At 39.0% G+C, this 17,407-nt stretch overlaps 1 protein-coding gene across 4 annotated transcripts; it reads right to left on the minus strand.

The window, feature by feature from the left end:
- Positions 1–797: 797 nt before the first annotated feature.
- rundc3b (RUN domain containing 3b) lies at positions 798–12,322 on the minus strand (the record flags this gene model as incomplete). 4 transcript variants are annotated; one of them, XM_083919098.1, is made up of 11 exons in its annotated part: positions 798–943; positions 1,020–1,141; positions 1,676–1,822; positions 4,171–4,328; positions 4,705–4,879; positions 5,079–5,159; positions 5,963–6,052; positions 6,252–6,337; positions 7,022–7,155; positions 8,859–8,974; positions 12,213–12,322. In XM_083919098.1, the coding sequence occupies 11 exons, from the start codon at positions 12,305–12,307 to the stop codon at positions 798–800; spliced, it is 1,350 nt and encodes a 449-aa protein (XP_083775224.1). The 4 variants fall into 4 exon arrangements, with proteins under 4 accessions (XP_083775224.1, XP_083775222.1, XP_083775221.1 ...); XM_083919096.1 differs by having other exon boundaries at positions 1,020–1,135; positions 12,213–12,307; XM_083919095.1 differs by having other exon boundaries at positions 7,022–7,198; positions 8,848–8,974; positions 12,213–12,307.
- Between the last annotated feature and the right edge of the window lie 5,085 nt (positions 12,323–17,407).

The following is a 17,407-nucleotide window of genomic DNA, read 5'->3' on the forward strand; positions in this document are numbered from 1 at the left end:
AAGTCACAAGTTCAGTGTTACTGGGTCCTAACACACATTAGTTTTAGGAATGCTCTATTTGAGGTGCCTAGCCATTAAAGTACTGCATTTGAATAATTAAAGGGAATAATCGGGTGTCTGATAAAGCTGAACGTTAAAGTAAAGGGTGAATACTAATCGTAGGGATCATTACCTGAGAACAAAACTGTGTGACACTGCATTATGCATTCACAACTTAACACTGATCAAATTTTAAAAAACAAAACATTTACATCTTACACAGAACGTGGGATGGCATTATGCAAAAATCTGATAACACGGAGCAACATTCATAAATCAAAAGAACTCAGTGCAGCAGTAACGGCACAGAATATAATAAAAGACTCTGAACTGAAGGAAATGATGCGTAGTGAAAATACTAAACACCGGGGCTTTCAGTATTTTAAGCATGCTGTGATCTCCTGGGAGGCCTTTCAATTCTTAAATTAACTGACTATTATTTTAATTCATTTCCTAGAAAAGGAAATAAAAATACTGATGTTCCACCGACAAAAAAACAACCAACAAAGCAAACTAATTTCTCACATATTGATGAAGTAACAGCAGGAGATTCTCTTTAAAGAGACAAGAGGTCATTTCAGCTGAATGGTACATTAATAAGATGTTATTTGGTCTGATGGAGCTGCTCTTGAGTTTTAACACAGAGAACATGCTGCGTCACATTCTCAACTTCAATCTGTTAAAGCTCTGCAGTCATACAGAAGATTTAGAGAGTTCCTGGATTGTCTGGCCCTGGTGGAGATCTGTTTTACTTTTCCTTATGAAGGAGTGAAGCCCGGGCTGCTGATCTCTGTTGCAGGACTGGCCAAACACTCGCTGGACTTCAGGCTGGCTAAGGACTTGTAACTGGCGACGGAGGTCAACGAGCCGCACAGACCTCTCAGAGATGGAGTTTCCTCTTTACCTGAGTGACAAGATGCACATGATCGGTACTCACATCAGAGGCACTCCTTGGCAACCTACACGCAGAAGGGACGTACCTTGGTGGGGCCAGTGCGTGCCGGGCTGCCTGGCCTCCAGACTCAGTGTGTGAGACGGTTCGAGAGACGTCTGGGAGAGACTCATGTCTGCAGACAGCTGCTCCAGACTCTGGAAACTCTTCCTGCAAAGAGAGGACAGAGAGTCTCTAAAGATCGCACAAACTGTAACTAGCGCTGAAACAATTAATCAACAGAAAACTAATAGACGCACATTCTGATATTTATTAATACAATCAATAACCTGCTGGCCCTCGATTCATAAAATTGATGATTTTCTGGTTCTCTTGGGTTTCTTTTTATCACTTTAAATGTAATACCATTGGGTTTGAGACTGTCAGAGAAAACCAAATTCATCTTTAAGGCATTTTCCACTATACAAGTTAGAGTCCCCATTTACATTACTTGTGCAGCAGGGTAAGAGCAATCCAATCACTTCTCCCAAAAATATATGACTGTAGGGAACAGGAAAGTCCCTGATGTGAGTTACAAAGATTACAATTAGGAGATACTGTAAGTTTTCAACAAGCTGCCAAATAAATTAGAAAGCTCTGTACTCATGTCTGTACAATAGCCAAAGATGTTTGTGAACAATTAAAAAAAAAAATCATTATAAAATAAAGCACAATACACTGGAGGATGTAAACTCATCTACATACTCCTCCCACTGTCCCGTGCTCTTTCTGTACAGCAGCGTGTCCAAGGCAACGGCGTTGGCATCCAAGGCAACAGGAGACGGCCACTGATTGGTCAGATGGGCTGTCAACTCTTGTCTGGACCGCAAATCGTTGTTCTTCAGCACCGTCCTGAAGACAACAGACGTTCAGAGTTAGGGACAATTTATTGACTAAATAAATAAATAAAATCTTGAAATAAAAAATGGAATGAAGTCGTTCAATGCAGTCACCTAACGCAAAAAGGCTGCTACTCCAAACACATGATGTAGACACAATTCTTAAAGATTATGTACAATAATAATTCAATTATCAAGTAAAAGCAAAAAGACTATTAGAGCAGGAAAAAGATCCAAATTTAAACCAGGTAAACTTGATAACAGGTTTGAATAATGGCCACACAAGAACATTAAAGAATTAAGCACAATAATGGACAAAGGCTAAATGAAATCCTGTTAAAGTTCAATGATTTGACTCGGAGAACCAAGAAAACAGAGGGACCGTCACTGTGTAAAGCTTCCAAAAATCATACAGGTGGAGGGATCTCAAAACTGTATCAAGGGACAGTGATTAGCAAGAGAATCTCCACACTATATTAGAGATAAACAGGGAAAAGAAAGCAAAATATAACTGTGAAGAGAAGACCGGTATAGTATATGTAGAAATCAACCACCATATTCAGATTCTTCAGATTACTCCCAAAAATAAAAAAAGTACATTTTCAGAAACAGAACAGACACGCTGGAGACTGTGGAAAGAAAAGTGCAGATCACACTCATTTATGGGAATGTATGATGATGAGAAAAAAATGGCATGATGTATGAGTAGACTTAAAAGCAATATCAGGTTATGAATTACCGGAGAGATTTGTGGTGTTATATCGAGGCAATCTGACAAGGAAGAGTGTTTGATGTGAAGACTGGTTACGTCCTGTTAGCAGCAACAGTCACCAAGAAATGGTTTAAAGAGGATCTCTGACTTTGAGACACCGAAGACTCACACACGTACTGATCAACAACTGGAATTTATGCGTAATAGATCAATGTATGCCTATTTGACACAGAGACACTACTAGAGCCATTGTATATACTAGAAAAAAGGTGTCACCATTACAGAGGTTTATTTTTCAAATATATAAATACCCCACTAAATATTGATAGAACAGCCTTTATAATCATTGTATTGCATACGTATCGCTTGCGCCGACCCCAGCTGACGTCGGCGTGAGGTGGGGTACACCCTGGATAGGACAGTACTAACCACCACACCACCGTGCCGCCCACAATTAAAAACAGCAATATAAAAAACATAGAAGAGAAAGCAATTAAGAGGTGTATAAAAGAATATTAGAATACAGGAATAAATAGATCTATAAGGAAAAAGAGGAGACTGAAGAGGAGTGGTTACATTTTTGGTATTAATAAGTTCTGATAAATATAAATATATATGTTGGTCGTGATTATTTAATATCCACATTTAAGGGATCCTGAGTGAAAAAAAGTCCTTATGAGATTATCTATTAGATCTCTACTCAGCCTGGACACTCTTGCAAACAGCCTTTTAATAAGCCCTCACTCTACTTATTACTCTCCCCCTCACATACTGTTATTCTAACAGTTTCTCACCGTCATCACCAACGTTGACTTTGCTTTTCACTCTATTTGCATTTGAAAACATCCGCTGACTCATCACACCGGTTTGAGACTGCAGCTTCGTTTCCAGAGATGGTGACACAAATCCTCTTGACAGACTTTGCAGCCTACATTAAATTAATGAGTGTTTTTTTCACTGATTAGTTCCCAGAGAACGTTTTGAGCGTCAAACACTTAATTTCCTGCAATTCGGTGGATTTTTTTATGCACCAGTTTATGATGTAAATGTCTTTATTTATGTTTTTAAAATCTAAAAATAATAATATGGCTTAAAGAAACCTATGTAATATAACTTTATTCTCAAAGTCTCAGACCAGAGGTCGTAATACTACTAATAATACTAGTAGTACAGAGTGAAATTCTACCTTTTACTTATTCTTCTCGCTCTGATTTGCGGCTGTATTAGAGCAGCTCTGCCGTGTTTATTTCATCTATCCAAGTGTAGCCTCAACATCACTTCTTCTTTCCTTTTTATGGCAGATTGCAACAGTTGTTTTTGAGGTTGCATACCACCCCCGACTTTACTAGAGGCATTGTTGTGTCAATAAGTCGAGTTCTAGTGGTTGTTAAAAAATAAGTCATTGGGTGCAGACAAAGCCGTGCTGATACCTCGCTGGTGCGGCTTTTCCTCTTGGCTAAAAACCGCAATTGATTCCACAACAACACACAAATAACAACCCGCCTGCAACAGTCCTGACTTCTCGCTGTGTCTTGAATGTCAAACTCACAGCAGGATCTGCTGCAAAGTCCTCTCCACCTTATCGTCAGCAACATCACATGCACTGGCAAACAGAAAAGAAACACAAACGCACACACACTCAAGCTTACAGTTGGTCTTGTAGTTCCAGTACGATGTACTCAAGCTGTTCTTTCTCCAGTGTGTGGGAGAGGTGTGTGTCTGCTAGGCACTGCTGAAGGGCTTTGTTATGAGACACAGCCTCTGACAGCTGGGCTTCTCGGAGACGGACCAGCTCTTCCAGGTAGCCCTGAGACGACAAACACACACCCACTGTTTTCCATGTGTTTGTCTGATACCATGAAGGCAACAAATAATTCCGATGTGTATGTATACATTATTTGTTTTGGCTCAAAGCAAACAAATTAACCGGAGAGCAGAGACAGGCAGCTCCATCATCTTGAACAGCTGAAGCCACAGAGGGAAGCAACTCTACGGGTGTTGTATATTACAAGAAATGGCATCAGGCTGAATGTTTTCCTCCCAGTGTTTCACAGTTCGAGTCTCTAATGATCATGCAGACATCATGGAAAATGTCCCATTTGCATATATTACCATCCAATATGTTTATCCCAAACTAACATTAATGTCTCACACACACAAATAAACAAACACACACACACTACCTTCTGCTCCAGTGCCATTTGGTACTTCTGCTCAAAGCGTTTGCACTTGCTGACCAAGTTGCTCTGCTCGGTGAAGATGGAAGCGGCGGTGGCCATCTTGTCGGGGGTGCTGCTTTCACTGCCGCTGCTCCCCAGAGTCCTCATCTCCTCCTCGTCGCTGCTGATGCTGTCTGCACTGCACAGGGAACCGGCGTGAGCCTCATATTAGTGCACATCCAGCTGAAGTCTGGCTTTTCTTAGTTAAAACCGTCTGTCACTCTGCTGTAGATAACATTGTAAATACAATGATCATGTGAATCCCAAACAAAAGTGACTCCCTCTACACAGCGCCCTGCTGATGAACTGTGTGACGGGTGCTATTTGTCCTCACATACTTCTGGGTGAACTTCAGGTAAGGTGTGTAGTCAATCACGGCGGGGCAGCTGCCGTCCAGACCCTCTCCCTTCAGACAGAAGCTGAAACACAGGGTGGAAAATCAAAGCACTGTTTCATCTTTTAGCAGATTTACACAAACAGTGATAAATTAGGTGTGTCCTATTTAAGTAGGTGGATACTTGTGCAAACATGTGCAAACTTGTTGTTTATATTTTTAATTCATTTCAATCACTTTGTAGAGTTATCACTTTTTTTCTTGAGTGAAATGTGAAAGCTTCCATAGTGATAGATGTGTAAGTATATGGATGTATAAGTCTTTTTCAGCAGGGTCAGATGATGGTTTATTTCTCATCAGCATCTCTACCTAATTCAAGAATTTCTCATTTTATCTAAAATGTCCAAACTAGTCCTTTACAAAATGCACAGATTTGAACTTCAACTCATTTCCAATCCTTTGTGATTTTGTATTTATTCTTTTGGATTTAAATACATTCAAATGTTTCTTTTGAGTATTCAAGACCTCTTTTACTATCGTAAATGTTATATCTATCTAAGGCACTACAACAACCTGCAAGTAATTACAAATGTGTGAGAGAGACTGGAGACAGGTTCTACTTGATTGATCTATTTGAGGAAAAGAGGAATATCACGCCTCGGTTTCACAAGGACAGGACGGCAAATTCACGCCTTTGCCTGGCCGCCAATGTGACAGCTTTTCTGTATAAAAAGACCTTTTGAAAACCTCTGCTCTAGTAGAAACCCAGAATACAAGCACAAACCTGAAAATAAGCATAAAATGAGGAAGCTCTGCAAGGACTGAGCAGCAGGGACACAAAGCAGGACTGAAGAGTTACAGTAAGAAATAGCAGAATGTGATTAGTACCTGAAGTCTATGGTGTTGAGGGCGATGAGTGTGTCTGCCAGCAGCCCCCCCTCCTCTCCCAGCACGATCGCTCCGTCCTCATAAAACCTCCTACAGTCAACACGCATCATTGGCATTAATTCAACCCGTCTAGTCAACTGATGTTTGATAATCGACTGCTGTAAAAACATCTAAATGATCCGGTTTCATGTTGATGTTGGAGATAAAACCCTTTCCAAATACACTCGATTTAACAAAACATCTATAATTGGGTTGAAGTGGAAACAGTAGTGTTGCAGTATATAAGGACCTGGTAGATTTGAAGTCCCTCAGTGCAGATGAGATGTATTCTGCTAATCTTTTCTCCATCAGGACCACTCTGATCCATGCCCTGCCCTGCAGAGAGAGACACAAGAGCACAGAGCTGTTAGTGGAAGCTTATTGAGTTCATGACCTGAGAGAGAGAGAGTGTTTGTGTGTGTCTTGTTCTCACCTAAAGCCTGATTGTAGAACAATATAAGCGCCAATTGTTTGCTGAGTCCCATTTTATGTGCATGAGTGTTCTTAATATTTTTTTTTGTTCTCTTTGTTCTTTTTCTGAGGGGATAAACCACAATAACAAACCCCTGATTTGGAAGTATGTGTGTGCTGTAGGTCAAGATGATTTTGGACTCACAGTAGACTTAAGTTGCAATACTAATACTATTTTTCTCTGTGCCATGTTGTACATTTATAAATATTGTATATACACTGTTCCTATTATTCTTATACTTTATATTTCTCTGCGTTTATATTTCCTTTTGTTTATATTGCTCATATTTTTCTATAGTTCCTCGTTTATATTGCTTTCTTATTGATGCTTCTTCTAAGTTTGCTATCCCCTTTGCTGCTGTAAAAAGAAAATTTCCCCTTTGTGGGACCAATAAAGGAATATCTTATCTGATCTTAGACGATGTCGTGCTGTGTGATTATACCGAGTTACTTTTTTGGCTCAATTACACTTTTTTCTTTCAATCAAGCGCTCGGTTTTTATCCTGACTCGGGTAATTAAATCTGATCCCAAGACGGTTTTATCCTCACTTTAGCTCTCGACGATCGCACGTTCTCCATGCTCTCGATGCTTCGGATGCAATTATGAGGGACTTTACTGCAGGAGGCTTTGATGTAATCCCAGAAACTCCGAGGACTCTCATATCCAAACCAAGTTGTCTGACCTGAGAGATAAAAGAGACAGAAACAGTTTTTACAAGCTTGAATCTGCATTTATATTGCTCGGAATTTTAGAGATGCAAAAAGAAAGATTGTTATACACTGATTTGGTGGATACGGTTTGTTATACAGAAGGGGCTTTTTACCCAGAAATCCCACTGAAGTGACATAAAATGTGCACTCACTGGACTTTAATGTATTTCAGTGGCTGTTAAAGGTGTGTAGCCTGTTGCCTTCCAGGTAATGGTGGAGAAAGCTGCTTGACCTCCTCCTGGACCCATATTTTGTTACCAGCTTGAGAGTCTGTGTGTGTGTGTGTGTGTGTGTGTGTGTGTGTGTGTGTGTGTGTGTGTGTGTGTGTGTGTGTGTGTGTGTGTGTGTGTGTGTGTGTGTGTGTGTGTGTGTGTGTGTGTGTGTGTGTGTGTGTGTGTGTGTGTGTGTGTGTGTGTGTGTGTGTGTCACCAAGGCACAGTGTGGTCCTGGAGTCTAACCATTGTAGCAGGAACTAACACAGAGACGGTTTTGAGAATTTTGCCGGGTGTTTATCCGTCTGTCTGTCTGTCTGTCTGTCTGTCTGTCTGTCTGTCTGTCTGTCTGTCTGTCTGTCTGTCTGTCTGTCTGTCTGTCTGTCTGTCTGTCTTTGGACTGTCTGTGTAACTGCGACCGTAATTTTTCTCAACCGTGCAAGATGCAGTCAAGAAACATCGCAGGCGTGTAGTCGATATCAAAATGAAGGCCGAGTTTCAAGATGGTTGTGGTCTGAGCAAAGAAAGATAAGAAGTAGGGGGGGGGGGGGGGGGGGGGGGGGTAGAAAGTAGGGAAGGGGCCATTGCTTCACCACTTTACGCCACTGGTCCTATTTGGCGTCACGGTCGGTTTGATCCCATCGCAAGATTCACAGTCCTTCCAACTTGTGGAAACTTTCAGCAAGAACAAAAACTGAGAAAATGGCCGTGGGCAAAACCTGTGGTTGAAGGGAAATCAGTTTCAAAGTTGTTTCTGGATTGAACTCCTATCCTGCAATAATAATAATCTCTGTTTTAACCACTGATGCAGATATGCCATGACTGGCTCACTTCCCTCTTACTCACTGATTTTATATGTTCACAGTTCATGTATCATTTTGTTATATGGAGTCTCTACTGTATATTGTAATTGTATTATGTTGGTCTATTCTGTACACTCAACTATACTAGCAGGTCAGTATTTATACCAGTTTAATGGTAATAATAACATACTTGGTTTTAATACTGAGAATATTTTCAACCACTGTACAAACTTCACACAAAGCTCAATAAAGTGAGATTAAATGTCCATTACTACCGAAACTTGTGATATCTATCACCACAATATCACAAAAGAAATCAGCTTCTTTTTTTTGGGGGGGGGGGGGGGTTGATGGTATTAAGACACATGTCACCACAACGTCTGCTGCTCATTTCCGACTGAGGACCATCATCACATATCATCCCTCTCCCTGCTCTCCTGTCAGCAAAGCCAAATGAGGCAGTTTAAATGTTATGTGTGTGTGTGTGTGTGTGTGTGTGTGTGTGTGTGTGTGTGTGTGTGTGTGTGTGTGTGTGTGTGTGTGTGTGTGTGTGTGTGTGTGTGTGTGTGTGTGTGTGTGTGTGTGTGTGTGTGTGTGTGTGTGTGTGTAAGTTAATTACCTTCATGTGCATGAGATGAGGGTTGCTTACGTTTTTTTTACCTTTGAGTCCATGACTGAGGATGTGCTCCAGGATGGAAACAAAGTTAACGAACTCCGGAGATGTGTCGTCAATTGTCTCGAAACAGGAGCGGTCCAGCAGAGTCTTCACTGAAAACCTGAAGACAAAAGACGATGCACACACTGGTATTAAAATCCGACATTGGTCCTGCAGCTTAAAAAGGTCAACTTCACCAAAGCAGGGAGCTTTGCAAGCATTTAGGAAGGAGGAATGAAAAGACGCTACTGGATGCATTGTGGGAATTATAGGATGCAGCATTTCAGTTACACAAACAAAAAAACTCAGGATATCTTGGCCCCTGCTGCTTTTTTATTTCCATAATCTGTCTCTTGTGAGTCTTCCAACTTTAGGGACATGGGTATTACTTTAAATGTGCGAGGGATCTATGAATTAATTTATTTATTTATTTGGGTATATATCAAGCTTATATAACCTATCTACCTACCTATCTCCATGTTTCTACACCTATGAGTGTGCACAATGAGAAAATACTTTCTTTGTTGCTGTGTTGTAATGCACGTTTTTGCCGAATGAACATAAAAACACACAAACAAAAACAGCAGTCATGAAACAAACACTGCTCATCTCATTTCATTTTCTTACTCTGAACTTAACATGTATCTCTTTAATTACACATTCAATGAACACATCTGACCTCCATAGTCATAATGAGCTTTGATTAATATCCTGTGATAAAAGAAGCCATAATGAGCTGCCCACTATGACACTCAACCGCATCGACTGACTGTCTAATCTGGTTTCAACTAATTAGACAGGAAGTAGAGTTAATAGACAAGGCTGCAATGTGTGTTGTGTGTGTATTCTGGCAAATCGTGTGTAGTCCTTAACGGCAGCTAAATAATCTGACTTCATCTCTCTCTCTCTATCCGGTTGCTTAGCAGCAGAGTGTCCACAGATTGCGGGCTTCTTGTCCAAGAAGATGAAAACAGTCAGATTTCAGCTAATTGAACACTTTGAAAAACTCTGCTCTCTGTGTTGTTGAGTATATCGCTCTTATTTGTCTCGATTCTTACTTTTTTCAACCTTCACACAGAAATCTGGGCACGTGGACTTTGTTAACAACTGTCATTCACATTTTCAAATCCTCCTTTAAGAAGGCTCTTCTTTATAACTGCCGTGTATATTTTTTGTAATGTACCACATTAGGACCACAAGGTCATGAATCGGCCCTGCTTTTAATTTCGATCGTTTAAATAGAAAGCCCTTTGATCTATTTTTCGACACTTGAATATCGTTTGTTATTTTTCCTGTTGCTTTTGCGACTATGAAAAGTCCAAATGTCTGCTGTGAAACAGGCCTTTTGCGCGTACAGACTGAATATTAAGAAAAAGTGTTTGATCCAGAGGAATTTATCACAGCATCTCAAACAAGTTAAGATACACATGATCTGGATTGGACTGATTAGAGATTAGAAATTAGAAAAACAACTGGCATCTTCTCAGCGACGGGTGTGTGTGGTTGAAAGGTCCTCAAGTTACCCAAAACTTATACCAAATACTGTATACCAACTAAAATGATATTTCACTCACCGTTAAACATCATGAATAGTTTATACTAGGAAGCACTGCAACAAGACAATGCAGAATATATACGTTAATATGGCTCCATAACAGTATAAAATAAAGTTGTAATATGGTTTTTTATACTTATATCTAAAGATATAACAAGAAAAGCATCAAATCACCTTTCAGAAGAAGTAATTATTTGGCATTTTTGTTTTAAAGTTGACAGAAGAAACGTATTTCAACAACATTAAAGCTACTTAAGAGGAAACAAAAGAAGGAAAATATGCAAGAACGTCCGTCTTCCTTTAACTCCACTAACATTTATTTCCCTCCCTCGTCTTCTCCCTCCTCCGCTTGTACCAATCTGAGCGGAGGCAGAAAGAGACGGGGGCGGGCGTCTGATCACTCTCCCTTTACATCCGATTCGAGCGGCGTTAACGGAGGGGGAACCAGGCGCAGCAGTCACACCTGACACCGTTCTGAAACCTGAAAATCACGTTTAATCTTTTGTAAAGTGAGCAGACATCAGCTGGAGCAGGTGGAGCATTGTCAAGGTGGTTTTTCTAATCTGTTACACTTAAAATAAATGAAACGTCTCTGTACCTTCCCTTTCTCTGACCTTTTCTGCTCCTCTGTCTCAAACGCACCACAGGGACATTCAGGCAGAAACTGACATCTGTCAGCAGCTCTGATAGGACCACAAATCAATACTCTGTTCACTCCAACTGACATGTATGTGTGTGTGTGTGTGTGTGTGTGTGTGTGTGTGTGTGTGTGTGTGTGTGTGTGTGTGTGTGTGTGCACCTCAGCATCTATCCAGCCATAATTTATGAATGAATCCAGAAATTAATGAATGCATTGGGATGTTTAATGTTAATATCGCAAAAACACAGAACTTTAGAGCTTCAACGATGTTGATTGTGGATTAGTCGTCAAATATTAAACAGTTTTGGAAAATCGATTAATCGTTTTGAGTTTGAAATGTCGCAATTCTCTGATTTCAGCTTCTCAAATGTGAATATTTTCTGGTTTCTTTCCTCCTCTGTGACAGTGAACTGAATATCTTTGCGTTGTGGACAAAAAGGGACATTAGAGGACATCATCTTGGGCTTTGGGAGGCTTTTTACCATTTTATTGACCAAACAACTAATCGATTAACTGATCAAATAATAATAATCAGCAGATCGATTGATAATGAAAATAACTGTAAGTTGAGTCTCAGGCAATAGTTTAAAAAACATGAACTATATTCCTGGTAGAGTGGAGGGGCTTCAAGACCTTTAACCATTTTAAAATGTACATGTCCGCACCATTAGAATAAACTTCTCTCTTTTGTCTTTATCTTTTCTTTTTTTAAACAAAAACATTTTCATTGGGGTGCGGTTGTGATGGAGGAATTTGGACTCGTGACCTGAGTATTTCTAATAAACTGGGATTAATCCTCCACTGAGCTGATTATGTGGAAACTGAAAAGTGAAATGTGGTTGCAGTAGTCTTAACAGAGGCTGCTGGGGGTGGGCGTGAATGTGTGTTTGAGTGAATTAAAAAAAGAGAGACGCGAATAATGTGGAAAAACACACGATAGAGAAATGTCAAAGTCAGCGGATATTTTGATATTTCTGCAGTAATATGCTCATGCACCTCATCCTGCAGACACACACTGACTTTCATCTGTGTGCGTATGAAGTCATATGTTTTAAAGAGCTAAAGAGCCCGGGGTCGCAGTCCTGCTCCCCCAAGCTAACCTCAAACAAACGCTGTTTCATCCTCTCTGTCGTGAGAAGAAAGACCAGAGTGCGGAGTTCCCACCTGCACACCGTCAGCAGGTTCCTCCGCTCCACCGCGGCGCTCCTGCCCGCTGCCCGCTTGCGGGTGAGATGCAGCCCCGCGCCGAGCGACGCCATCCCCGGGCCCGTGTCCGTGGCTGCTGGCGGAGGCGGTGCGTCTGTTCCCGGCTCTGTTCTCTCTGCTGCAGGGGAGGACCAGGGTAGGACCGTGTCTCCGTCACACCGGAGCAGCACACGCCGCTCAGCTGGAGGAGGAGCTGAACAAACCTCCGTCAAGACACATGCTGTAGGACTGCCGGCTGGGCCTTTCAAAATAAAAGCCCGTATGGCAGACTAGCAGCTTCTACTGCGTCGTAATAAAAAAATAAAAAATAGTAATAATAACGATAATAATAATAATTATTATAATAATAAAAACAATAATAGTGATTATGAGTATAATAATAATAATAATCGAAATAATGTCAAAACTAGATTACATCTGCATTAGCCTAAAACTCAAATTGTGCCATTTATAAAAATATAATAATAATAATGATGATAATAACAATAAGAACAATAATTGTTATAATAATAATAATGATATTGATGATGATGATAATAATAATAACAACAACAATAATTTTGATTATAATAATAATTGTTATGATAAGAATAATAGCAATAATTATAATAATAGTAGTATTAATAATAATAATAATAATAGAAATAATAAATAAAACAATGTTAAAATTAGATTACATCACACTTAGCCTAAAACTCCAATTGTGTCAATTAATTTTTTTTTTAAAAGGTTTTTAATATGTGTAAGATTTTGTAAGAGAGGACATAAATTATAACTATAACTATTATCATTATTGTAATAATAACTATTATTATTATTTTTGTTATTATTATTATTATCTTTTTATAGTAATAGTACAATTACTATAGTACAATTTCTTGCAGACTTTTAGAAAAATAAAAATGTGAGCTACAGTAAATAAAATTGCATTTAAGATAAGATGTTCTTTTATGTCCACTTTTTACATAGAAAAATGTTGGCTTAAACAAATGGCTTCCTGTCCACATCCCACTTTTCACAGCTTATGTCACGTGCAATATATGCGCCCCCATATTTCATGCTGCTATTCCACTAAATACTGATTTTGATTGAAATGTTAATTTGGCCCAGTTTTATTTTGAAGGCAGATCTGTCCAGCCCCAGTATGAGGCAGTGAGGAGAGCGCTGACAGCAGTGGGATGCGAGATTTAGCAGCATCTTTGTCATCAATGTGAGCTGAAGGGTAAATGAAAGAGGTGTGAGTGGCTGCTTAAAATGATCTCGTGTGAATGACGTGTCTGTTTTAATTCACAAGCGTTAAAAAGCCGATTCATCCAAAACACAATGGATGTAAAGATTCTGTATCTTATAATTTTCACTTTAAACTTCACATTCAAGAGTTAATTTAATTTATGTGTCAACAAAGCATACTTCACACCTTGTTTCCCAGTGCCCATGTCTGTTTTAAAAGAGCTGTAGTCATAAATAACCTGATTAAAAGTGAAAAAGTCACATTTATAACAACACCAAACATCAATGTTGTGAAAAGGCTGTTAACAGAGCTGTGTAAAGTGGGCTTTAGATTATTTTTATGTCAATAATATCCTGATAAATTAGTAATAATAAAGGCATATGTTGGCCTTGTGTGTTAATTCAATTCAATTAAAATCAATTAAATTCAATTTTATTTATAGTGCCAAATCATAACAAAAGTTATCTCAGGACAGTTTATAGACTAGGTAGATACCGCACTTTATGACTTATTTATGATTTACATAGACCCAGCAATGAAAACCTTCCCTGTTACAGGCAGGAACGTCGGACAGACCAGCTCTGTGGAGGACAGACATCTGTCTTGACCGGTTGGGGAGGAAGAAAAGGAGAGAGAAAGAAAGAAAAGACGGACAGATGGACGGAGAAGACAAAGACGGACACAAAGACAGAGACAGACACACTTCCAGTAACTATAATAATATCAATAGTAATGCGAATATGACCTATAATGTGAATATGACTAATATTAAGTGAGCAATGAAGCAACCTATAGCAACATAAAGCCTAGTGGCCCAGTTAACCTTAATGTATGTAGGTGTAGGTCTTTCTGATCTATGAGTTTGTTCTCATCATGAAACTAATTCATTTTGCAGAACAGGATGACACCCAGGAAAGAGACAGGACGGCCAAGGGAGAGTGAACAAACAGGGAAAATTAACCAAATCAGAAGATCACACATAATGCATAACCTCAAAGATATATTTATGGATAACAAACCCATTATTTAACATCTTTAATTACGGTTAAATACATTCATTTACACCCATAAGTCTGTGTCCCAAATCAAACATTTCTTAAAAATAGTTTTGACCACTCCACTAGTTTTAGTTTATTAATTTTAAAATATCATGAAGAAAAATGTAAATATACCTTAATTCACCGTACAAGTGTTCGCATGTTACAGTCCTGTGTTGGTTTCATGCTTCTATTCACATTTAGATCATTTATTGTCTTTTAACTGTGTTTGTCATCTTGAAGGAGGAGAGCACCATCCAGTGGCCCCAAAGAAAACAGCCCGTTCTGTTTGAGTTTCCTCCCAAATTAAAAAGGTTCTTATCGGGGAACCAACAGCTCGTATTTTGCCCTGGGCGTCCTCTAACACGTTAATCCTGTCTTGGTTTTGAGGGCTGTAGTTTCTCGAGTCTTTGTTTTTGGTTCATTTTATCCAAGAAGTACTCAGATCTTTTATTAAGTAAGAAAAAATAAGAAAACTTTTTAAAATACTCTGTTAAAAGTCCTCGATTAAAAACCCCCACTGGAGTAAAAGTACAGACTTATCATCAAATACACTTAGAGTATCAAAGCACACTCAGTATGCAGAAAATTGTACAAATCTCATCTCATCTTCAGCCGCTTATCCGGGGTCGGGTAGCGGGGACAGCAGCTTTAGCAGGGAACCCCAAACTTCCCTTTCCCGGGCCACATTAACCAGCTCTAACTGGGGGATACCGAGGTGTTCCCAGGCCATTGTGGAGATATAATCTCTCCACCTAGTCCTGGGTCTTCCCCGAGGCCTCCTCCCAGCTGGACGTGCCTGGAACACCTGCCTAGGGAGGCGCCCAAGTGGGATCCTTACTAGATGCCCAAACCGCCTCAACTGGCTCCTTTCAACGCAAAGGAGCAGCGGCTCTACTCCCAGCTCCTCACGGATGGCTGAACTTCTCACCCTATCTCTAAGGGAGACTCCAGCCACCCTCCTGAGAAAACCCATTTCGGCCTGATTGATATATTATATTTTACACACAGTAAGGGCCCGCTCCTGAGGGTCACAAGTGCTATTTTGTCAATTCATTACTTTTGACTTTTGACCATCTGAGAAGTTCAGGGACAAAACGGCTCTTTGGTGCTTAACTGCTTAAAAACCCACGGACAGGTGACAAACAACAAGAGACGGTTTTCTGTCAAAGCTTAAAAGCTTAAAAGTGTAACTGTTTTTACACATGTTTGTCTTTGTTTGCCTTGTTCTTTATAATCATGCTTTGCTGTTTTTATCTGCTGAGTATATTTCTATCTATACATTGTAAAGTGATCTTGGGTGTCATGAAAGGCACCCAAAAATAAAATCTATTATTATTATTATTATTATTATTAAAAAGCAACTAGGCCTACTGGTTATTACTACTATTATTATTGTTGTTATTGTTATTGTTATTAATAATAATAACAATAAAAAGCAACTAGATCTACAGGTCTAATCAATTACACGTTTATCATAAATTATTTTTTATAAATTTTTTAAAATCTTAGTCAGGAAAGTAATTTACAACACTTGTCAAATACATTCAATGGAGTAAAAAAAAAGAACATTTCCCTCTGAAGTCTCATCAGTTGATCAATGTTTAAACCTTCCAGTAAATGAGTTAAACTTCACACTTCCCTTGGTTGTGTTCTGCACTTGGGTCCAGCTTTTATCCCAAAATGTGACATGATATTTGTATTTTCATTTAACCTTATTTATACTTTATATAATCTCATTGAGACATGGGCTTTCATTCTCCAGAGAGACAGGACACCGACATAAAGAGAAAACAGAGCACGGTCCATAAAAGTTACATAGTTTAAAACTATCTGGAGGGTAAAAGTCTGTCTTTATGGTACTTTATCAACAAAAATGGCAGAGTTCAACAGGTATTTCACTATGCAAATTATATGTCTCAACTCTAAGTCCAAGACATTTAAGGATTACACCGACACAACCGTTCAGTGACACCTGTGTGTCTTGTTGTGCTGTTAATGGATAACTGCTGATGACTCGTCGGACTGAACCTTTGACCCACACTGAGACGACATTATGACAGTAATGTGATGATTCAACACCCCTTACACACACACACACACACACACACACACACACTTTTGTCACCTGTTAACTGACGCATGCTTTTCTCTTTGATTATCATTTGATTCCTGGAGTTTTTTTAAACTAGGATCTCTCATAATATTTTGCCTTTTGCTAACACACAAGATGAAAACATCACTGTATTTAATTAAATCGTGGGAAAGGACACCATTTAAAAACATTAAATGGATAAAAAGTATCTCATTTTATAAGATTATAATAAAATAGCATTACGATTGTGTTGATATACTGTACGAATATAACGATATAAAGATAGTGGGTACTGAAGAATCAATTGATTGTAGAAGTCGCAGGTGAATGGTGACGAACAACTTCTATCTTCGACTTCACAACAAGTGTGTCGTTTATTTTATCTGTTTAAAGACAACAGAACAAGTGTAAGAAAGGGAACCAACCAGTGTCCAATTGTCAGTGTCAGTGCAAAAGGAAAACATCAGACAAATCATTCTGTTTATATATCTAAAGATTATGGTGAAGTCCGCTACAAGATTATATTAAAGCATTTTTAATGTTATATACCATCCTCCTCTGGTATCCTCATGAATCTCATGTATATGACTTCATTATTAATTAAAATACACATTAAGTAAAAGTACCAATACAATAATGTAAAAAAAACTTCATTACAAGTATACACTGGAGATCTAAACCCCATAGAGAATTTTTGGAAAATCTTTGGGAACAAAGTAATGTCTAAAAAACCAACTACAGTTACTGAACTGTGGAAGTGACTGAAGAAGAAGAACAACGGACCAAGATC

This window comes from Echiichthys vipera (genome assembly GCF_963691815.1).
Source record: "Echiichthys vipera genome assembly, chromosome: 8".
Taxonomy (NCBI): Eukaryota; Metazoa; Chordata; class Actinopteri; order Perciformes; family Trachinidae; genus Echiichthys; species Echiichthys vipera.